Source organism: Jaculus jaculus, chromosome 7 (assembly GCF_020740685.1).
Source record: "Jaculus jaculus isolate mJacJac1 chromosome 7, mJacJac1.mat.Y.cur, whole genome shotgun sequence".
Lineage (NCBI taxonomy): Eukaryota > Metazoa > Chordata > Mammalia > Rodentia > Dipodidae > Jaculus > Jaculus jaculus.
The window spans coordinates 112,924,348-112,949,011 of record NC_059108.1 but is presented as its reverse complement, the minus strand read 5'-3'; the positions used below and the strand labels follow the sequence as shown (position 1 = coordinate 112,949,011).

The 24,664-nt window shown below is 40.4% G+C and overlaps 1 protein-coding gene across 2 annotated transcripts; it reads right to left on the bottom strand.

Annotated features, from left to right (window-relative positions):
* Positions 1-455: 455 nt before the first annotated feature.
* Psma3 (proteasome 20S subunit alpha 3) lies at positions 456-21,222 on the bottom strand. 2 transcript variants are annotated; one of them, XM_004649222.2, is made up of 11 exons: positions 21,068-21,222; positions 18,440-18,522; positions 14,554-14,677; positions 11,379-11,480; positions 11,229-11,302; positions 7,721-7,793; positions 6,693-6,758; positions 4,010-4,056; positions 1,586-1,653; positions 973-1,037; positions 456-616 (listed from the first exon to the last, which is right to left on the bottom strand). In XM_004649222.2, the coding sequence occupies exons 1-11, from the start codon at positions 21,086-21,088 to the stop codon at positions 572-574; spliced, it is 768 nt and encodes a 255-aa protein (XP_004649279.1). In that variant the 5' UTR covers positions 21,089-21,222; the 3' UTR covers positions 456-571. The 2 variants fall into 2 exon arrangements, with proteins under 2 accessions (XP_004649279.1, XP_045010371.1); XM_045154436.1 differs by having other exon boundaries at positions 14,554-14,672; positions 21,068-21,127.
* Positions 21,223-24,664: the final 3,442 nt, after the last annotated feature.

Genomic DNA, 24,664 nt, shown 5'->3' with positions numbered 1-24,664 from the left:
ATGCCCATTCTCTCTAGCTGTCTCCTTTCTCTCTCTGCTTGTAAATAATGAAAATATTAAAAAATAAAGTGGGTAATAGTTTCAACTACTTAATAAATTGGAAGGTGTTTTTATACAAACCATAGTAGATTCTGATTGGTGTTCTGATTTGTATTGTCTTAATTCCAAAGCCTAATTTTACCATATTTTAACTAAGGAGGGAGGGTTTTGCTGTGTTTCTGAAAGATTTCCAGTTTTTGAGCTCAAGCAATCTTTGTGCCTTGGCTTCCCAAGTAGCCAGAGTTAAAGAGCTGAACTAGTAGACATGGGATTCAAGAGCTTTCCAAGAGAGGGGCCTTTAATCATGTCACCATCTCCCCAGCCCACCAAGGAGCTTTTATTTAGGTATAAACTTACATTATAAGTTTCCACAATTAACCCCACCAATTTCATCAAGCAGATACTAACTAAACATGAATGTTTACAAGACAAAAATTTAATGAAAATTGGTCACTGTGTATAATCCATGATGCTAAATAGTTTCATAGGACTGTCACAGAAATATTTAACAGAATAGGTGCTGAACAAAAAGTTACATATTATCATCATCTGATTCATCATCTTCTTTCAATGATTCCTGTTAAGAGAAACAGTACTTAATTTTTATATTATATCCCACATTTGTGGGTAAGCTAATGAAATCTGCATTAAATTAAGCATTTGCTATTAATTTTTCCTTTATGTATAATTGAAAAATAATGCCTTACAATAAGATAAAAGTATATCTTATTTATTCCATCATACTGATTTAATATAAATATTAAATAAATGTCTTAAAAACTCATATCCTCCCCTCCACCCCGATCTAGGGCAACTTTATCCCCATTGGATACAACCTGAAAATATTTCTATCATTAAATTATTATTTAACAGAAATCAACCAAATTCCTTTATTGCTCTGCACAAAACTTTAAGTTTTATGCTGTAGCTTACCTTAGCATATTTCTCTGCTTCTTCCCTTACATCTTTTGGAACAATTTCATGTCTTCCTTTAGTTACTACAAAGTAAAAGCCATATTTTGGTCTACAGAAAGTGGTACGATTCATGTAAGAATTTAGACTGTACTAAGAATGCCAGATGCTGGGAATTCTAGTTTCCTCCCCGATGGGACTAAACGTGCCCCAATTAAGCTTATTTTGAAAGTAAAGGTGAATTTGATTTACAACGCTGACTACCTATTAAAGTACCTTAGCATTTTAATTCAGTTAACACAGCTGTAGAAAATAAATTGGTAGATTTCATTTTGTTTTTCGAGGTAAGGACTCACTCTAGCCCAGGCTGACCTGGAGTTCACTATGTAGTCTTAGGGTGGCCTCGAACTCGCAGTGATCCACCTACCTCTAAAGGCACACACCACCATAATTTGTAGATTTTTGAGTGATACTTTCAAAAGCAAGAGATAGGTGCTTCAAAATAATGAAATGTTCACAACTTTCAGTCAATTACTACATAGAACATTATCTTCATTAACCTGTCTGATTAATACTTTATTAAAGGGAACCCAGTTGTAAGTATAATGCAAATAAATTTCTAAAAGTAACTTACGTTCACCAACCCAGCTGAGCTCTAGTTCAAAAGCTTTATCCTTAACTTCATCGTGTACTATGTAAATTCTAGAACAGAAAAAAAATTAATTCATGTATCAACAGTGAGAACAAACTACAACATCTACCCCATTGTTATTTACAAAATTACATATTCTACTCTAGCGTGAATATTAGAAAAAAAAAAAAACTCCTACAATATTCAGTTCTATACCTCTATAGCCCAGGTCGTTTATATTGATACACTGTTAAAGCTCTTCATGTAGCTCACTCAGTGGAAGACAGCATCTGCTTTGCAAGCCCAAGGTCATGGGTTTACTCCATCCAACAAAATAGAGCTTCACACTTTCCATTACCTTATACACTTACTTCTAGAGGGTCTTCTAAAGCTCTCTTGTAATATGAAAGTACCTTAACTGCATATAAAAAACATTTAGCTTCCCAACAGGAAACTCACAGATGTCTACCAATTATAGTAAAACATAAGGTAGTAAAAACTAACTTCCACACGTTTTTGTGTGTAATGTGGTGTTTGTGCTTGCTTTTGGGCAGGGTACATTCACCAAAGGTGTTGAGCTGGAGTCTCTTACTGGTCCCACAGCTTGCCAGAGTGTTTTTGTTAATGTTTTGTTTTTGCTAACACCAATGATTTTCCAGTCTCCACTCCCAAAAGTCCTAATATATGTTAGTTCTCACTGTTCTGTTACTGAGGAAAAAAAAATTGCTTCTACTAATTTTACAATTGAGCCTAATAAGAGGGCATGGTGGTGCATGCCTTTAATCCCAGCATTCAGAAGGCAGTGGTAGTAGGATCACCATGAGTTCAAGGCCACCCTCCAACTACATAGTGAACTTAAGGTCAGCCTGGGATAGAATGAGATCCTACCTCGAAAAATAAAAGAGGACATGAGAGGAGGGTACTTGTAGTATCAGTAATTATAAACAAAAAATTAACTTGAGAGGTTTTTGAGGTAGGTCTCACTCTGGACCAGGCTGATCAGGAACTCACTCTAGTTCCAGCCTGGCCTCTTAACTCATCAATCCTCCTACCTCTGCCTCCCAGGTGATAAGATTAAGACTTGGGAGGTTTTTAAGTACTGTTTTAAAAAGTTTATTATTATATACTGGAGCTGGTGATTCTTTTCCTTGACTATGTTATTAGATGCAAAACTGAACATAGAACAGCACAAAAAAGTAACTTGCTAGACTTTGTTAATATAGTTGTAATGTGAATAGAGATGGATAATCTCCAAAATATTACAATTTTTAAAGTAGAAGCTACTCACAAAGCTGGTGTTTTACTGAAATCAAATACCAAATACCTGTTTCTTTGATCTAACACTATGAGTTTTTCAAACAATACCCACCAGGTTTACCAACTTGTTAATTACCGTTCATTTTATATACCTGTAACACAAATCAGGCTTTCATGAACTGTATGTTTTAAGCATTTTTTATTTTATTTATCTGAGAGAGAAAGAGAGAGGCAGACAGATAGAGACATAGAAGGGACACACTAAGGCCTCCAGCCACTGCAAATGAACTCCAGACACATGATAAGTAAGATCCTTTGTTAGGCAAACACCTTAACCACTAAGCCATCTCTCCAGCTCATGCTTTTAAGTTTGTTTGTTTTTTTTTGTTTGTTTGTTTGTTTTGTTTTGCAGGGGGAGTGGTTGAGGTAGGGTCTCACTATAGCCCAGGCTGACCTGGAATTCACTATATAGTCTCAAGGTGGCCTCAAATTCTTTACCTCTGCCTCCCAAATGCTGTGATTAAAGATGAGTGCCACCACACCCGGCTGTTTTAAGTTTTAAAGGCTGGTGTATCCCAACACACAAAAGTCATGGCAGAAGGATTGCCATGGGTTCCAGGCCAGCCTGGGCTACAGTGTGAGACTGTCTAAATAAACTAAAGCTTAAAACTAAGCTATAGTTCAGAACCAGATAGCTACTGGAGTGACCATGTAGACCATGTTTGCCAAATGTGAAGTCCAGGTTTAATCCCAGCATCATAAACACACTATGTAAGCTTTGTTGAATTCAACATAAATTACTTTTATTTTAGTTCAATAAATGGAGTTACTAAAGGTAAAGGCATGCTTTCTCCCTGCCTTAAAGCCTATTGTCTAAATCAAATTTACTTTCACATACTCTTTTATTACACTGATTACTACTTAAATTGTAACTTAAGGGGGAGGAAGGGTGGTTCAGAAGTAGAATGTATGTTTGGCATTAACAAGGCCCTTAGTTTAATCCTTAGTACTATGCTCCCAACAGCAGCAGCAGCAAAGATGCTCACCTTAATGAGGACTCCTAGAATGTTAAATTGATATTCCCAAAATTATATTGTCTTTTCAAGTTAATGTACATACAAAGGTCAAGTAAAACATTTTTGTGGATAGAGAAAATTTCAGGCAACTTACATTTTTGCAACTTCTTTGACTACATCACGACAGGTCATTTCTTTCATCTACAGAAAAAAAAGATTGTATGAGCTCTGACTTAGAAAACTATTTTCACAACTTGCATTAGTAACCACATCTCTTAAGATTCCCAAATATAAGACCAAGGAAAATAACCCAGCTATGAAAAGACCTACTTAATGATTCACAATTTTAACCTTTTACTAATTCTAGATATTCCTTGGTACCACTATTTTCATCTTAAAATTTATATACACTCAGAACTTGCTATATAACATCTCTCATATTTAGACCCCTGGATCTGAACAGACAATCTGTATATTTCTTATTTTCTTTATGCCTAATTTATCTAATTTAGTATTATAAAATGCTAACAAGCGGGCTGGAGAGATGGCTTAGCAGTTAAGCGCTTGCCTGTGAAGCCTAAGGACCCCAGTTCAAGGCTCAATTCCCCAGGACCCACATTAGCCAGATGCACAAGGGGGCACACACATCTGGAGTTTGTTTGCAGTGGCTGGAGACCCTGGCACGCCCATTCTCTCCCTCTCCCTCTCTCTCTCTCTCTCTGCCTCTTTCTCTGTCTGTTGCTCTCAAATAAAAATAAACAAAAAATGCTAACAAGCCATGATAATAAGTCTCTCCATACATAGATAACAGTTAAGAAAAATTGTTATAAATAAAAAGATGGAAAATACCAGGTATAGCCTTTTTTTTCCCCGAGGTAGGGTCTCACTCTAGCCCAGGCTGACCTGGAATTCACTATGGAGTCTCAGGGTGGCCTCGAACTCACAGTGATCCTCCTACCTCTGCCTCCCAGTGCTGGGATTAAAGGCATGCGCCACCACACCGGGCCAGGTATAGCTTTTAAGAACCTTTGACTTCAAGGAAAGTAATGGCAAAACAAAAGGAGGAAGCCAGGACTGGAGAGATGGCTTAGTGGTTAAAGGCATTTGTTTACATAACCTTCTGGCTGAGGTTCAGTTCCCCAGTACCCACATAAAGCTAAATCCACAAAGTGGCACGTGCATCTAGAATTGATATGCAGTGGCAAATGGCACTGGCATGGCCATTCATATTCATTCTCTCCCACACAATGCACAAAAGGGTTGGGTGTGATGCTGTACACCTTTAATCCCAGCATTTGGGAGGTAGAGGTAGGAGGATCGCCATGAGTTCAAGGCCACCCTGAAACTATATAGTGAATTCCAGGTCAGCCTAAACTAGAGTGAAATCCTCTTCAAAAAACCAAAAATTGAGCCAGGCATGGTGGCGCACGCCTTTAATCCCAGCACTCTGGAGGCAGAGGTAGAAGGATCACTGTGAGTTCAAGGCTACCCTGAGACTACAGAGTGAATTCCAGGTCAGCCTGGGCTAGAGTAAGACCCTCCTGGATAAACCAAAAAGAAAAAAAAAAAAATTTGAAAACAAAAAAAGTAGGAAACCAAAAGCTTGTTTATAGTAGAAACTTCAGTGTACATTCTCTGAACATTTGGAAATCAGAGTAAAAAAGTGGCTTTTAGATATCCAGCTAAGGAATTTGTATTTTGTAGGCAATGGAAGTAACAAGCACAAGACTTTCTTAAAACTGGTATGGTAGCATATACCCAGGATCCCAGAACTAAGGAGAACTTGAAGCAGGAGAATACAGTTGGAGATTATACTGACCCCATCTCAAAAAGAGAAAAATTGGGCTGGAGAGATGGCTTAGCAGTTGAGGTGTTTGCCTGCAAAGCTAAAGGATCCTGGTTCGACTCAGCCAGCCAGATCACAAGAGGACGCATGCATCTAGAGTTCGCTTGCAGTGGCTAAAGGTCCTATCATGCCCATTTTCTATTTCTCTCTGCCTCTCTCAAATAAAATATTTTAAAAAGAGAGAAATTATTGAGTCTGGAGAGCTGGTTCAGTGGTAAACGCGCTTATTTGTAAAATCTAAAATTTGATTCCCCAGTACCCATATAAAGCCAGATGCATAGAGCAGCGCTTGCATTTGGAGTTAATTTGCAGTAGGTGGCCCTGGTATGTCTACATTCTACTCATTTTCTTTCTCTCAACCTCCCTCAAATAAAAAAAAAAAAAATTTAACCAAAAAATATTAGGGCTGGAGAGATGGCTTAGCAGTTAAGCGCTTGCCTGTGAAGCCTAAGGACCCTGGTTCGAGGCTCAATTCCCCATGTAAGCCAGATAGATGGAAGCCACTCTGAGACTACATAATGAATTCCAAGTCAACCTGAGTTACAGTGAGACCCTACCTCAAAAAACCAAGAATTTTGTAGTGCATATAAAAGCTGGTTTTGTATTTTTCTGCTCTATTTATAGAAGCCATCAAAATCATAAAGGAAAGATGGCTTAGCAGTTAAGGTGTCTGTCTGCCTGTAAACCCAAAGGACCCACATTAGCCAGACACACAAGGGGGTACACGCATCTGGAGTTTGTTTGCAGTGGCTGGAGGCCCTGGCGTGCCCATTCTCTCTCTCCCCCTTTCTCTGTCAAATTTTTAAAAATGTTTAAAACAACAAAACATAGAAGGATCCACAATACATTGCAGGTACCAGTTTTCCTATTTAAACATTTAGTTGCAGGAAGTTTGCTGAACAGCAAGCTATACTATGTCCTTGGATTGTAAGGTTTGGTATATGGTAACAAACTTCATTTCTTGCAAAATTCAGCATTAAATATACATTACCTGGAGTTTTTCTATTTCTGTCTTTGCAGCTTGCCTGGCTTTGCCAATAGCACATCCCCAGTAACCCTATTTAAATAAACAGGAAGGAGAGACATGCACACAAATGTTCAGTTAATATACTGTCCAACATTAGTGCTGCTGCTTTTTCTATTGAAAACAAGAGAAAATACAGTCAAGTATATTCTTATAAGTGCCAATGACTTTATTTTATATATGAATTTATTTTAGTTATTTAGTTTTTGGGTTTTTTGTTTTTTTTTTTTTAAGGTAGAATCTCAGGCTGACCTGAAAAGCTGTAGTCCCAGGCTATCCTTAAACTCATGGCAATCCTCCTACCTCTGCCTTCCAAGTGCTGTGATTAAAGGCATGCACCACCATGCCAGGCTTGATAAGCTAGTCCTTAGAGTAATGAAAGAATCATATTCAAACTGTTGTATTGATTACATAGTTTCTGCAAAGAGCATGTTGAAAATTGTAATTTATTTTCTTATATACATAGATTTACTAATGATAAGCAAGAAAACATTACTGAATTCAATTATTAAGTTTTTTGGGGGGGGTTTGTCTTACAGTATTCAAGATTGAGGCCTCATACATGATAGGCTAACACACTACCACTGAGTTACACAAGCCCTCATTTTACTTTATTTTGGGACATGCTCTCAATAAGTTGTCAGACCTTGCTTTGAACTCAGTTTTTAGTAGCCCGGACTGGCACTGAATTTTTATTTATTGTTTTAATATATATATAAGATATTTTTTGAGGTATGGTCTCACTCTAGCCCAGGTTACGGAATTCACTGCAGTCTCAGGCTGGCCTCAAACTCACAGTAATCCTCCTACCTCGGCCTCCCAAGTTCTAGGATAAAGGCATGTACCACCATGCCTGGCCAGCACTGAATTTTTAATCCACTTTCCTCAGCCACCTACATAGCTGGGATCACAGGCCTAGTTTTAAATGAGTTTAGAAGAAATTTTTATTAATCCATTCAATTCAACAAAATTTACAGTAATTGAGAACTACTCACGTATGAAACACCTGATGGGTCAATCATATAGAGCTGTGCACCATCATTCACACTGTAAGACCCTAACATGAAACTGCATAAAAAAAAAACAGATTAAAACATGGTTCTTAATCCCATTATAGATGAAGAAGACTAATAAAATTACAGTTACAGTTTCCAAAATAAATTATTAGTAAATTACTAAACAGATAACTTCTAAATTGATAGAGTAGCTTCAATTAGCAAAAAACTAGTAGTACATTCTCCAGTATTCAAACTTTTTTCCTTTTTGTTTCCTTAACATTAAGCTTTCTGATGAAGCACTGTCCTGGAATGATAGGGATATAATTAAGCTATTAAATAATATTCACAACTTTCTGAAATTGTATTCTCTTTGCTTTAGAGAAGTCAGCCTCATTTTGACCTGTCACTTCAAACTGTATCACATGTGGACCAACTACACCAATTTGTGCCCATCCATCTTCCAAATTGATGAGACTTATCTTTCAGAATTATTTTTACTAAATATTTTTATTTATTTAAAGAGAAAGGGTACACCAGGACCTCTTGTAATTGCAACCAAATTCCAGATACAAGTGCTACTTTATGTCTGGCTGTACATGGGTACTGGGGAATTGAATCAGCCAAGCTTTGCAAGCAAGCACCTTCAACTGCTGAGTCATCTCCCCAGCCCCAGAATTTAATTGGTATTATTTTAAAATGTTTCAGCTGAAATTTTTTACCATGGAGCAGACTTCTGTTATGATCAAGGCTCCTCACACATCTGCAGTATCATTTCTAATCCTCATATTCTGCATATCAAGCATACTTCAAAGATTTTTTTTGAGGAGGGGAGGGGGCTATTGAGGGTCTCACTCTGCTCCACGCTGACCTGGAATTAACTATGTAGTCCCAGGGTGGTCTCAAACTCACAGTGATCCTCCTACCTCTGCCTGAGTGCTTGTATCAAAGTGTGCACCACCATGCCCGGCAGAGATTTTTTAAATGTATTTATTAGAGACAGAGCATAAATGGGCATGTCAGGGCCTCCAGTAACTACAAATGCACTCTACACACGTGTCAGTTTGTGCATCGGGCCTTACACGGGCACTGGGGAATCAAACCTGGGTCCTTAGGCTTTGCAGGCAAACACCTTAACCACTAAGCCAACTCTCTAGCTCCCAAGCATACTTACTAAATGCTCATGTTTCATGACAGCTCTTTCTGTGAAATATTATTAAATCTTTGTCTCAACATTTCACACACATTTCCTTCTCAGCTCCTAAGCCATTCCCACTATTATTACTAAATAATTGCATCTTTTTTATTAGTTTTATTAGTGTGACATTCATCTATATCTCTACTTCTATGAGACTCAAACACTCAGGAAACCATATTCTTAGTCCTTAGAAAAGCAGAAAAGTAACTGATAAACACATAACTCAAAATATTAAAAGTGAAAGGCATCCTATATGAACAAAGCATTTCTTGAGTAATTCGGGTGAGTGGGTTTTTTGTTTTTTTGTTTTTTTTTTTTTTTTTTTTTTTTTTTTTTGGTTTTTCAAGGTAGGGTCTCAATCTGGTCCAGGCTTACCTGGAATTAATTCTGTCATCTCAGGGTGGCCTTGAATTCATGGCAATCCTACCTCTGCTTCCTGAGTGCTAGGATTAAAGGCGTGTGCCACCACACCTGACTAGAACTTTTTTTTTAAGGTTTAGTTCAAGAAAAGTAAAAAGATTATCCTACCCATGAGAGTGCAGGAGGGGTAAAGGCCACCTCAGGTGAGAACTTTAAAAATCTTAAGTTATCAACCAGGTCTAATGCCAACAGAATAAAGCTCAGGTTTTCTTTAACAGATCTGTCTTCTTTAGTGATTTAAATGTGACTGATTACAAATAACTTAAAAGGGAAGAACCACAACTTTGTAGTTTGATTATGAGCCAACTAGGCATTTCTGTTTGTGGGTTGTGTTTTTTTTTTTTTTTTCTGACAAGGCCTTCTGTATCCCAGGATACTTTCATTTGCCATTTAACAGATGACCTTGAACTTCTGATCCTCCTGCCTCCACAGCCCTAAGTTCTAAAATCATGGATGTGTACCACTATACTGGCTTTGTGCTCCACCAACTAACTGACCTACACCCACAACCAACAGTTTATTTATTACAAGTTACAAACTAAAGGTTTTCATTTCAAATCTAGTCATAACAATTCTCCCAGAAATCTGTTTAAATACTCAACATCTATTACAGTTCTTGCTGATTGAATCCCCATTTTCCAGAAGTTAAAAAAAAAAAACAGAAACTGACTAACCAAAATTATGAAATGTAACTTTTGTATGGATTCATTACTGACGGCTAAGAAAAAAAAAAAACAAAAAACTCCTTTTAGAAACCTATTATTTGAGTGCTTAATCAGCTCTACTGAAAGTCAACACAAAATATATTTAAAGTCAGGCTAGAGAGATGTCTAGATGTCTTAGTGGTTAAGCACTTGCCTGTGAAGCCTAAAGACCCCGGTTCAAGGCTCGATTACGCAGGACCCACATTAGCCAGATGCACAAGGAGGTGTCTGGAGTTTGTCTACAGTGGCTGGAGGCCCTGGCACGCCCATTCTGTCCCCCTCTATCTGCCTCCTTCTCTCTCTGTTGCTCTCAAATAAATAAATAAATAAAACTAAACAAAAAATTTTAAGATATGCATTCAAAAATAAATAAATAAAATCATAATTTCTGCCAGGTATGGTGGCTCACACCTTTAATCTCAATACTTAGGAGGCTGAGGTATAGGAACATCTCCTTGAGTTCAAGGCCAGCCTGAGCTACAGAGTGAATTCCAGGTCAGCCTCAGCCAGAGTGAGAGCATACTTTAAAATACATACAATTTCCCAAGAATTTCAATGACTGAATAGCAGAGAATTTATCACAAAGTTATGAGTTTATCATTTCAAAATGAATGTTCCCTTTTACTTTTCACTTTTTACTTATTTTTTTTTTTAAGTAAAAGCTCTATGGAACCTATGCTTGTTCAAACTCATGTAGTGCATGCAGGCCTCAAACTTGTGGCAGTCAACAGGCATGCACTACCATACCCAGTCCCTGCCCTACCCCTTCTTTTTTTTTTTGGTTTCTCGAGGTAGGGTCTCACTCAAGCTCAGGCCAACCTGGAATTCACACTGTAGTCTCAGGGTGGACTCGAACTCATGAAGATCCTACCTCTCTCTGCCTCCCGAGTGCTGGGATTAAAGGTGTGAGCCACCATACCCAGCACAAATATCACTTCTTAATAAGAAGGGGGCTGAGCATGGTGGTGCACACCTTTAATCCCAGCACCTGGAAGGCAGGGGTAGGATCTTCGTGAGTTCAAGGTCATCCTGAGACTACAGTGTGAATTCCAGGTCAGCCTGAGCTAGAATGAGACCCTACCTCGAGAAACAAAACAAAAAAACAGTGATATTTGCAAGTGTGAAGAAGGCTAATATGTGGAAAACAACAGGTATCTAGAGAAAGCTGTAATTACTAGGATCTTACCTGCAGCCAAAAGGTCTAACAGCACTGTAGAGTGTATAAGCATGTACATACATGGCCACTCTGTCTGCAAGATGCTACAAGGGAAAAACAGGATTTACTAATACATTTCTATTACTGTTCCTAAGTTTCCTCCATATGTTGTCAACTTACTTTTAGTGGAATGTTATAGCCAAAGTTAGATCTAAAGTTGGAAGCTTCTTCTCTTGCTATGTCTGCTAGAGAACGAGCATCTGCCAACAAACCTGCTACCGCCTGAAGGGAAAAACAACACTTTAATAAACATTCCTATGACAACCCAGAAAGTATGCACTTTTTATTAGCTTATCTAACATGTTTTAAATATTATTTGAAACAGTATCTTTAAGCATGATCTTTACTTGGCATTTTGATGCTTAAGTGGCAGATTACAGTTGATTTACTTAAGGATGACTGCATCCAGTAGATATATTTAGAACAAATAATTGTAAAACAGTCCTTCCAATTTATCACCTCATTATATAACATCATTGGTGTTAGTCAATGTCGTTTCCATTATTTAAAAGTTATACATTCAGCCACATGTGGTGGCACATGACTTTAATCCCAGCACTCTGGAGGCAGAGGTAGGAGGATCATCATGAATTCAAGGCCACCCGAGATTACATAGTAAATAGCACATCAGTCTGGGCTAGAGTGAGACTTTACCTCGAAAAACCAAAAAAAAGGTTAGACCTTTAAGAAGTTATTTACGCCAGGTGTGGTAGCACTTGCCATTAATACCAGAACTCAGGAGGCAAAGGTAGGAGGATCAATGTGAGTTCTAGGCTGCCCTGAGACTACACAGTGAATTCCAGGTTAGCCTGGGCAACATGAAAAAGAAAGTGACTTAGGGCTGGAGAGATGGCTTAGAGGTTAAGGCGCTTGCCTACAAAGCCAAAAAACCCAGGTTAGACTCCCCAGAAACCATGTAAGCCAGATACACAGGGTGGTGCATGTGTCTGGAGTTTGTTTGTAGTGGCTGGAGGCCCTGGCACGCCCATTCTCTCCCTCTCTCCCTCCCTCCCTCCCTCCCTCCCTCTTCCTCCCTCGCTTTCTCTCTTTCTCTCTCTGTTACTATCAAATAAATAAATAAAAACAAATATATATATATATATATATATATATATATATATATATATATATATATAAAGAATTACTGGTAATAAAAAGTTTGTTCAAGAGAAATAGTGTTCACAAAAAGTAATCTTTGGCTGGGCATTGTGGTTCACACCTTAATCCCAGCACTCAGGAAGCAGAGGTAGGAAGACTGCCATGAGTTCAAGGCCACCCTGACACACAGTGAATTCCAGGTCAGCCTGGGCTAGAGCAAGACCCTATCTCAAAAAAAAAAAAAAAAAAAAAAAAAATTCTTTGAAGACCAAAAAAGCAAAAACCCTCAGCTTTTTACTTCCTGGCTATATGTTATTGGCCCTGTGTGTGCAGCATCATTTCTCACTTAAAATAAACAAGCTGGGGCTGGAGAGATGGCTCAGCGGTTAAGCGCTTGCCTGTGAAGCCTAAGGACCCCGGTTCGAGGCTCGGTTCCCCAGGTCCCACGTTAGCCAGATGCACAAGGGGGCGCACGCATCTGGAGTTCGTTTGCAGAGGCTGGAAGCCCTGGCACACCCATTCTCTTTCTCTCCCTCTATCTGTCTTTCTCTCTGTGTCTGTCGCTCTCAATTAAATAAATAAAAAATTTAAAAATAAATAAATAAATAAATAAATAAATAAAATAAACAAGCTGTCTGTCACATACAAAATGAGTACTATAAGGTGTTACTAAGTACACAGAGTCGTAAGTGTGAATCCTAATGTTTTGTCTACACATCTGTTTCTCATCTGTAAAAATGGGGTTGTATTTATTACCTGTTCTAGGCTGATATGGTTGAATGAGATAATTTCTGCAGAGTTCACCACATACTGCCTAGCACAACAGAAATGTTCTTTTTTTCGTTGTTGTTTGTTTGTTTTTCAGGTAGTAGAGTTAAATACATTTAGCTTTTTTATTGGTGCAGTTATTACTGAAGTAAATTATCAATATAAGCCAGGCATGATCATGCACACCTTTATTTCCAACACTCAGGAAGCAAAGGTAGGAGGATTTCCATGAATTGGGGGGCACCCTGATACTACACAGTGAATCCAGGTCAGCCTGAGATAGAGTAAAACCCTACCTTGAAAAAACAAAAAAATTGTATCCTGCCAGGCATGGTGGCACACGGCTTTAATCCCAGCACTCAGGAGAAAGGTAGGAGAATCACTGAGTTCGAGGCCACCCTAAGACTACATAGTGAATTCCAGGTCCGCCTAAGCTAGAGTGAGACCCTACCTCAAGAAAAACAAAACAAAACAAAAAAGTATCCAGTCCTCCATTCACTAAGCATCCTTTATGCTACATATTACTATGGAAGTATTCTCTGACAATATCTTTAGAAGTACAGGAATACCCAAAAGGGGATAAAAAGCTGCTTTGCTAAGACCACTCTTCTATATACTTCTATATACTCCTCATCCTCTCAAGGCAACTTGGTTTCTATTTGTCACCAGTAAGGTGGGAAGATGCTACCTTTTTACACAGTCAAATATTAAACACCCAGTAATTTACTAAATTTTCTTGTAATTGCTCAATGACCTACTCCTTCAAAGTTAAAGAAATAAATGAGTTCTTAAAATCAGATTCAAAATTTTTTTTTACAACTTTACTTTTTTTATTAGCAAGAAAGAGGGAGATAGACAGAATGAGTGTGCTAGGGCCTCTAGCAACTACAAACAAATTCCAGAAGTATGCACCACCTTGTGCATGTGTCTTAGATGGATACTGGGAAATCAAACCTGAGTCCTTAGACTTCACAGGCAAGTGCGTTAACTGGTAAGCATCTCTCCAGCCCTTAAAATCAGATTTTATAGTTGTTTTTTGTTATTGTTTTGTTTTTCAAGGTAGGGTCTCACTCTAGCTCAGGCTGTCCTTTAATTCACTATGTAGTCTCAGGGAGGCCTTGAATTCATGGTGATCCTACCTCTGCTGCCAGAGTGCTGGGATTAAAGGTGTGCGCCAACACTCCTGGCTTAAAATCAGATTTTAATGCGTTTGGTTCCTTCAAAAGAAATTGGAGAAGCCGGCCGCAGTGGCACACGCCTTTAATCCCAGCACTCGGGAGGCAGAGGTAGGAGGATTGCCATGAGTTCAAGGCCACCCTGAGATGACAGAGTTAATTCCAGGTCAGCCTGGACCAGAGTGAGACCCTACCTCAAAAAACCAAAGGAAAAAAAAAAAGAAAAAGAAATTGGAGGAAAAAAAAAATCTTACCATTCCAACATGCCGATCAACATTAAAAAGTCGTTTGTTGGAGCCTTCTTCATAAAGTTTAGAAAGGACTAATTTTTCTACACCAAAGACAACACCATCTTTACATCTGATCCCAATAGCTGTACTGAAACAAAAAATAATAATTTTTAACTGAAAACAGAAGGAAAAACATCATACATGTAATACTAGATAAAGCTCATTACCTAGCCTCCATGAACTGGGGTGGTAAGGTGAGGAAGTTGCTACATTTCTTTTACACAGTGCAAAGTTCAAAACCTAGGAAGTTGGGTTGGAGAGATGGCTTAGCGGTTAAGCACTTGCCTGTGAAGCCTAAGGACCCTGGTTCGAGGCTCGATCCCCCAGGACCCACGTTAGCCAGATGCACAAGGGGGCGCACAAGTCTGGAGATCGTTTGTAGTGGCTGGAGGCCCTGGCATGCGTCCCTGCGTGCGTGCGCTTGTGTGCTCTCTCTCTCCTTTCTCTGCCTCTTTCTCTCTGTCTGTCGCTCTCAAATAAACAAATAAAAATTTAAAAAAAAACCAGTAAGTTATTGATACTCTTATAGCTGCTTTAATGACCTACTGCCACAATGTTAAATAAATAAATGCCTGTCAGCTGCAGAGATGGCTTAGTGGTTAAGGTGTTTGCCTACAAGGCCAAAGGATCCAGGTACAATTCCCCAAGACCCACATAAGCCAGATGCGCAAGTAGGCGCATGGGTCTGGAGTTTGTCTGCAGCTGCTGAAGGCCCTGGCACATCCACTGTCTCTCTCTCTCTGCCCCTTTCTCTCTCTCAAATAAGTAAAATAAACAAATGATTTTGTTAATCTTAAAATACAAAAGAAATGCCTATAATACTAGGATTCAGAGGTTGAGGCAGGAGGAAGAGAAGTTCAAGGCCATCCAGCTACACACAGCGATTTCTAGGCCAGCCTGGGAAATGAGACCCTGACTCAAAGATTTAAAAAAAAAAAAAAAAAGTTAACATTTAAGGTCGGGTGTGGTGGAGCATGCCTTTAATCCCAGCACTTGGGAGGCAAAGGTAGGTGGATCACTTTGAGTTCAAAGGCCAGCCTGAGACTCCATAGTGAATTCCACGTCAGCCTGAGCTAGAGTGAGACCCTAGCTCAAAAAAAAAAAATAAATGGAAGCCGGGCAAGGTGGCGCACGCCTTTAATCCCAGCACTCGGGAGGCAGAGGTAGGAGGATCAGCGTGAGTTCAAGGCTACTCTGAGACTACATAGTGAATTCCAGGTCAGCCTGAGCCAGAGTGAGACCCTAGCTCAAAAAAAATAAATGGAAGCTGGGCGAGGTGGTGCACGCCTTTAATCCCAGCACTCAGGAGGCAGAGGTAGGAGGATCGGCATGAGTTGAGGCCACCCTGAAACTACATAGTGAATTCTAGGTCAGCGTGAGCCAGAGTGAGACCCTACCTCAAAAAAACAAAAAAAAAAATAAATAAATAAGATAAAAAAATAAATGAAATAAAATATTAAAGCATGCCAAATGTTTTAAATATTTAAAAACTAAATAGGGAAATCACCTATCATGTGAGCCCCATAAAATGTTTAGCCTTTCAGATAGAAAAAATATATATAAACTTACAATTACTACCAAAATATGTACTATAGCATTGCCTGGCATGTGTTAGTCATGTTATAAACATGCCAATTAATGTGGTACATAAAAGATAGGTTACATACAAACTAAAAACAGTGACTAACCTATGTGTTGCAATTATCTTTTTGTCCCCTTTGGCTCACCAGTTTCTTCTAATTTTTCTACAATAAATGTGTACTGCTCCTAATACATGCATAAAACAATAAAATATATGTTCTGGGGCTGGAGAGGTGGCTTAGGGGTTAAGTGCTTGCCTGTGAAGCCTGAGGACCCCGGTTCCCTTCGAGGCTCAATTCCCCAGGACCGACTTTAGCCAGATGCACAAGGAGGCACACGTGTCTGTAGTTAATTTGCAGTGGCTGGAGCACCCATTCTCCCCCTCCTCCCTCCCTCCCTCCCTCCCTCTCCCTCTCCCTCTCTCTCTCTCTCTCTCTCTCTCTCTCTCTGCCTTTTTCTCTGTCACTCTCAAATAAATAAAAATAAACTACATATGTATGTGTGTGTGTGTATATATATATTCTGTTACAACTATTTAAGATCTTAACCTCAAGTAAAATATCAGTCTCGTTCTATCCCAGGCTGACCTAGAATATACTATGTAGTCTCAAGGTGGCCCTGAACTCACAGCGATCCTCCTATCTCTGCCTCCCACGTACTGGGATTAAAGGCATGCATTACCGCACCAGGCTTAAAATGCTTTTTCAAGATTAAAATAAATACACTAATTACTTTATTCTTCTGACCTGTTAAGAGGTGTTGGGGAATCCTAAGGAGAGAGCCATCCCATCCTACCTCAAAAGGGCCCCCGCTGAAACTAAGAACAATTGGTGAAACAAGCAAGGGTGCTGTTTTCCTGGTGAACCAGATACCAGCACAAGGGGAAAGGAGATCAACAGAAAAAATCAACTCCTACCAAATCAGAGACCCAGAGGCCCCCAACACCTCATCACTGAAACAGACCAAAAATGATCCCAACATGGCTCAGGTAAATTTTGTGAAAGGGGGGGCAGAAAGAATGTCAGAGCCACATGTTGGGTCATGATATGCAGAGACATTTATCTTACCCATAACTGTGGGCTAACTCCACAATGCATGGCCCATATACCTCCACAAGGAGGGGCCAAGGGGAGAGGGTAGATCACAGATGAGCCTAGTAATTGTACCAAACTGACTGTATTTGCTGAATACAAAAGTAATTAAAATTAAAAAAGAGGTGTTGGGGAGTACTTCACAGTACTGAAGGTGGAACCCAAAGGTCTTACAATATACCAGCCAGATGTTTTACACTGAGTACCCAGCCCACTTCCTGTTCTTGTTAAAGGTAATTCTGATCAGAACAAATGGCACAAAATAAAAGATGAATGAATGTATAGTTTTCCTGGCAACATTATTTCAACTCCTCCTAACTCCTTGATTTTAATTACTTTTCACTTACCTCCTCCCTATGTTGAGGTAATTTTTATTCCAAATTTTTTTCATGTCCATTTCTAATAACTTTACCAGCATCAGGATATATAAGTGTGTGTGCGTGTACATTTTTTTTTTTAATTTGTTTGAGAGAAAGAGGCAGAGAGAAAGAGAGAATGGGCATTCTAAGGCCTCTAGCCACTGCAAATAAACTCCAGAAGCATGTACCACTTTAACTGCTGAACTATCTCTCCAGACCAACATCAGGATCTTTATAATTTTGGACCTAGATTACAATGTCTTGCACTTATCTAACCCGTATCTCATGTGAACAATCTAATTCATAGCTCTATTTTATTTCATCCACTCTATAGTCTCTGGAGTTTCTTTGCAACAACTAGAAGTCGTGGTGTGCCCATTCTATTTGCCTCTCTCTGCTTCTTTCTCTCTTTCAAAGAAATAAGAATGAAACATTTAAAACGAAAGAAAAAGAAAGTCCTACCGCGAACACATGCCCACACAAAGCACTTAACAATATGAATAAGAAATAAAATAACAAAGTCACAAACATAACAGCCAACGGAAACAATGCTAGGAAGTAAGAATCTCAAAAAGGGAAGTGGGCTGGCAATGGTGATGAGTATGGGTTTACTGAGGCATGGATATCAATTGGCAGTGTAGAACTGCTGCCCAGGGAAAGGACCTGTCCAAGAAAGAGAACTAAAAATGACTAGTAAGCAGTGATTACATCCGAGTACAATTCTATCTTGTACTAACATAACAAAGCCTAATTACCAAAAAAATACATAAGACAATACCTGGCTAAACCATTAATTTCAAATAAAACAATGCTTCTTACCTACTGTTTTCCACAGCTTTCATTGCATATTCAACTTGAAAAACTCTTCCATCAGGGGAGAATGTAGAAGCAGACAGGTCATACTAAGGGAAAAAGAACAGTAAGTCAATAGCAACTGTGTCTTTGACAGTAACAGCCATATAATTTTTACTCTCCTAATGGCTAAAGAATGTGTTATAAGCTGGGCATGGTGGCGCATGCCTTTAATCCCAGCACTTGAGAAGCAGAGGTAGGTGGATCTCCATGGGTCTGAGGCCATCCTGAGACTACATAGTGAATTCCAGGTCAGCCTGGGATACAATGAGACCCTACCTCAAAAAAGAATGTGTTATATATCCCATCAAAGACTGCTGAGAACAGAGGGGAAAGTACATTAGAGCCACCACAGTGACTAAGGGAAAGGACCACAAGTTAAGATTTCATCTACTGAGAAGTAATTAGTGCAACTCTTAGGGATGTCAGAGCTTCACATAAAATAAAAAAAACTCGTTTTTCAAAGAGCAAGGAGTGTATGGCAGAAACAGCACTGAAGTGGCCCACCAAGAGAAAAACCACAATTCTACTTTAGACATACAGCAAGAAATGATTTTGTTAAATAATAGGGATGTCGGGCATGCTGGGACAGGCAGTTAATCCCAGCACTCAAGAAGCTGACAGCAGAAGATCGTGTTGTAGGCCACCTTGGACTACACTGAATGACCCCATCTCAAAACTGTCCTTCCCTGCCCAAAAATAAATACATAAAATAACAAGTAGGGCTGAGTTTGGAACCCTGGTATACAGCTTGCCGACCATCTGAGGCCGCAGAGAATCCTCAATAGAAGGGGACAAAGCAAACCAAAAAGAGGCAATCAAATGAACAGAAATACCATGCAAAAATTGGTATTTGAGAGCAGGGAATAGTGGCGCACATCTTTAATCACAGCACTTGGGAGGCAGAGGTAGGAGGATAGCCATGAGTTCGAGGCCACTCTGACACTACATAGTGAATTCCAGGTCAGCCTGGACTAGCGCAAGACCCTAACTTGAAAAACGAAAAAAAAAAAAAAAAGGCATTTGAGGGAGGGAAGGAGAACTGGCTTAGTGGGTAAGGTGTTTGCCTGCAAAGCTGAAGGACTCAGGTTCAATTCCCAGGACCCACAAAAGCCAGATGCACGAGATGGCACATGCATCTGGAGTTTGTTTACAGTAGCTGGAGGCCCTGGTGTGCTCATTCTCTCTCTCAAATAAATAAAAAAAAATAAATTTTTAAAATTGGTATTTGAAACTCCTGGTTCTGAGAAGTGAAGACAGACAAATAAGCCTTCATGCCAGGTGGTGGGGCATGAACTCAGGAGGCAGAGGTAGATGGATCATGAATTGTTCGATGGCAGCCTGGAACTATAGAATGAGTTCCAAGTCAGCCTGGGCTATAATGAGACCTTATTTGTAGAAAAACAAACAAAATATGCCTTCAGGTCTGGAGAGATGGCTTTAGTGCTAAAGCATTTGCCTGAGATGCCTAAGGACCCAGGATCGATTCCCCAGTAACAACGTAAAACCAGATGCACACGGTGGGTGGCTCAGGTGTCTGGGGTTTCTTGGCAGTGGGCTAGAAAGACCTGATGTGCCCATTCTGTCATTGTATCTGCCTCTTTCTCTCATGCAAATAAATTGTTTTTTAATAAGCCTTCAACAGTGGTACTTTCTAAATCACAGGATCATTAGTTCTACCATTTTCCTATTGAAATATTATACATGGTTATATCAGTACTTTAAAGTTGGGTAGGGTGAACGACTGAAGAACATTTAAATGTAGCAGTCTGCTAAAAGACATTACTGAGCACTTTCATCTTGAAATTATGTTTAATTTTGGCATCTCATAACCTACTAAAACACTGCAAACATACACTACTATTAAACTCAGAACACCAGTATTCCCGTTTAATGTTGAGTGCAAAATCTAGGGGGTAAGCAGGAACCGAAGTACTAAGAAACTCGTCATTAATTGCCTCTAGTGCACATAAGCAATAGGTTATCTTTTTATTAAAATGTATTTTCTACATGGAGAAAGATTGCACACACACGATGTACTCAACAAAGAAAAGGAGCACTAACAAAGCAGGAAATCCAACTGCAATATCTTTAATAGGCTTAATGATCAGAAGCACTCAGGTCTCTAGATAAAAGCACTTAGATGCTCACAGTAAATATACTTGAACGCTATTAAGTAATTTGTATAGGAAAGGCAGGGACAATGAGAAAACCGGGAGGACTCGTCAAATTGAGCTTCTCGGGGCGCTTTTCTTCTTAATTCTGCCGCGACAGTTTTGTCGGGGTGCTGAGCGCACAGAGGCCCGGGGGCCAGGGGCACCCCAGCACCGGCGCGGGCGCCCCACACTGCGAGCTGGCGTCTCCCACGGGCGCCGGCTCCCTGCGCTTCACTTTCGGTTCCCTCGGCAGCCGGGGAAGGTGACTCAGCGACCCGCGGCGCTTCCAACTGCAAAGCCGCGGAGCTCGAGTCTCCCGAGACGCGGGCCTACCACGCGACGGAGCCGCAGGGCCCCCGGGCCGGAGCCCCGGGACCACCGCCCGCTCCTCTTCCACGCTTGGGCTCAGGCCAGGCTATCGCGCCGCGACAGCACTCACCCCGGTGCCAATGGAGCTCATGGTGCCGATCCACCCAGCAGCGCAGGGACTCCAGGCCTCCCTCACACCGCGTTCGCCGCAGCGCCGAACACGCTAGTAACGAGCCCTCCCATTGGCTGCGCTCGCAACCAGTAGCCTTTCCCTCCGCGGCTCCAGCGGCCGGAGGAGCAGAGGATTGTGGGAAAAGGAGGCTGCGCGCGGAGTGCGCGCATGGGCAGAAGCAACGCAGCGGGCTTCCAGGAAAGGCGGAGTTTCGTTCAGTTCCAGCGCCTTGGGCCGCTTATGAGGCATGTGATGGACAATCTTCTTTTAAAGATGAAACGTGGGATAAGAAAAGACTGAGTGACCCAGGGAACCGCAAATCCCTATCAAAATGTAGTAATATGCTACTTAGAGAGGGAAAGTGATAGGAAAATGGCAGCAGTGGGCGTGGGACCAGAACTTGTAGTCGCTGAATTTTAATCCGATTGCAAATAAAAGGTTAGCAGCATTAAAAGAAAAAATAAATAAATAAAAATCTTAAGTACTCTTAACATTTCCCCCAAACAAGAACAGTGCCATTATGAAAACCAGAAAATTAATGTTTTTTCTCGTGGTGTTGCAGCCCTTTATCCCAGCACTTGGGATACTGAGGCAGAAGGATCACAAATTCGAGGACAGCCTCGAATAGACATACTCCAGATAATAAGCAAAACAAAAACCAGCAAACTACTTGGGCTAGGGAGATGGTTTAGCGGTTAAGGCGCTTGAAGCCTAAGAACCGAGATTCAGGTTCGATTCCCCAGTACCCACGTAAGCCATTTGCAAAGATGTTTCATGTGTCTGGAGTTCTTTGCGGTGCCTGGAGGCCCTGCAGCATCCATATTTTCTCTCCCTCTCCCTCTCCCTCCCTCCCTCCCCCTCTCTCCTTCTCTCTCTCATTAATTAATTTTTTTAACTGCCATAAATCCCAGCTCTTGGAAGAGTGTAGAGTGGGCAGAGGCAGAAAGATCACTGTGAGTTCAAGGCCAACCTAGGCCTACAGACTGAGGGCCAGGTCAGTCCAGGCTACAGTGAGCCCTACCTGAAAAACACATACACACAAATTAAGAGATACGGAGCAGGTAATTTGGTAGTGCACTGCTTGCTTAATATGTGAGGGTTCAACTCCCAACATCAGGGAGATGTTTAACAAGTACATCTATTGTTTGCAAGTTTCTGTTACTTTGAACTCCTGATCCTCCTGTCTCCATTTGCCAAGTGCTGGCATTGCAAGCATGCATCATCATTTCACAGTTTCAGTAATGGTTTGTTTGTTTGTTTGTTTGTTTGTTTGTTTGTTTTTCGAGGAGGGTCTCAGTATGTAGTCCCAGGGTGGACTTGAATTCACTGCAATCCTACCTCTGGAGCCTCTCAAGTGCTGTTTTCCTTAGCAAAAGAATGCTCAAGAGTATAGATTACATTCCATTGTCCCTTGTCCCATTTCACATTTCAGTCTACTTTAGTGTGAGTGTAGGAAAAAACCCCCGCAGGGGGCCCCCACGCTCTGCCCGGATAAGGCGACACCCCAAATCACTCACGAGAAGCGGTCTTGATGCAAACTGCAAGAGGATTTTATTCCAAGCGCGCTGGGGCCCACAGTCGTACACCTCACAGGGGTAGAGGACTGCAGAGCCCCGAATGCAGGAACAGGACAGTTTTTATAGGGTTTTTAACAAAGCCTGTGCCTTAGACCAATCATTTTCTAATATTAGGAGCCCTGCAGGGTGTTAGCCAGTCAGTTGGTGCCACCCCATAGTTTCTAAGCCAATTAGTTTATGACCTTGGTGGTCAGCATTTGCGCAGGTCCTTGGGTGGGAGTAGCAGAGTATGGTATCAGCCTCCTATGACCTTGATGGTCTGAGGCAGGCTGCTACAGCTTATGGTGCGAGCTACTAAGGCTAACAGTGTGGGCTATTACAGAAACCAAATAAGTGGTTCACTTCATTACTCATTTCCCATCCTTGAGGGCTATCTCATGCCCTTTTTACCTAGTTTTATATTAGGAGTGGGCTCTGATATAATGAGAAGAGGGATTCTTTACTTGCTTCCAACAGAGAGTAAAGCCTGGAGTTTGAGGTATGCAGGGAGCCTGCTTAAGCTCCCCTTGGAACGTGATAGTATTTCTGAGCTTCTGAATTCTTGGGCCTTTCATGAGCAAGTGTTGCTTAGGATTTCTTTAGTTTCTATGGTATTAAAATGTTTGAAGAATACAAACTATTTTTCTCTCTCTTATTTATTTATATATCTACGTATGTGTGTATATGTATATGTATGTATGTATATATATGTGTATGCATGTATATAATTTTGTTTTTGTGTTTTCAGGGTTAGCTCTCACTCTAGCCCCCTTGCACATCTGGTAGTCCAAGCTAACCTGGGACTCATTCTAATCCCAGGTTGGCCCTGAACTCATACCTCCTACATCTGCCCCCCCTCCAAGTGCTGGGATCCAAGGCATGTGCCACCACGCCCAGATTGAGCTGTTTATTTTATAGATTTGTTTTTCTTTCTTTCTTTCTTTCTTTCTTTCTTTCTTTCTTTATTTATTTATTTATTTATTTATTTATTTATTTTTGGTTTTTCAAGGTAGGGTCTCACTCTAGCCTAGGCTGACCTGGAATTCACTATGGAGTCTCAGGGTGGCTTAGAACTCACGGCGATCCTCCTACCTCTGCCTCCCAAGTGCTGGGATTAAAGAGATGCGCCACCACGCCCGGCTAGATTTCTTACTTTAGGTTTATCTGGTTTTTTTTTTCATGATTAGTCTCAACCGTTTCACTTCCCTGCCCAAGTGACCTTATATCCATTCATGTTAAAGGATTGTTATGTCAGGAGACTTGAAGTCAATTTGTTCCATTACTAGTGATATTAATTTTGAACATCTGCCCTTGAGAATGACAGTAGTTGCTAAATGGTAATTTTCTTTTTTCTTTTTAATATTTCACTTATTTATTTATCAGAGAGGAAGAGACAGAAAGAAAAAGAAAATGGGCACGCCAGGGCCTCTAACCACTGCATACGAACTCCAGACACATTGCACCCCCTTGTGCATCTGGTTTATGTGGGTCCTAGAGAATTTAACCCAGGTCCTTAGGCTTCACAGGCAAATGCCATAACCGCTAAGCCATTTCCCCAGTCCCTGGTAATTTTCTTTTTATAAAATACTTTATTTATTCATTTGAGAGAGAAAGAGGTATATAGAGAGAATGGGCCTCTAGCCACTTGAAAACTCCATTCACATGTGCCACCATGGGTACTGGAGAATTAAACCTGGGCCCTTAGACTTTGCAGGTAAGCACTTTAACCACTAAGTCATCTCTCTAGCTCAAAAGTGGTAATTTTCTGATTCCATCATTCCTTTTACATGGGTTATTGCATTACTACTGTGAGGTCACCAGAGGTCTTGTAAGCAGGAAAATTACATTATTTGATTTAAATTATTAAATCATCTCTTGTCTCTGTCTAATAGCTTAAGAGAAGAAGAGGAAAAGGGATACTACTTGGAAATCCACTACAGTTTTCTGAAAATCAGTGCTAAACAGTGATTTGAGAACCTAGTGCGTTCTGTTCATTAGT

Coding starts and splice junctions, on each gene's coding strand:
- Psma3 (XM_004649222.2), bottom strand. CDS start 21,088: ATGAGCTCCATTGGCACCGGG. Junction 11,481..14,553: donor TTGATCGGCATGTTGGAATG/GTAAGATTTTTT, acceptor TTTTCCCTTCAG/GCGGTAGCAGGTTTGTTGGC. Junction 7,794..11,228: donor GTTAGACCTTTTGGCTGCAG/GTAAGATCCTAG, acceptor TTTTTTATGCAG/TTTCATGTTAGGGTCTTACA.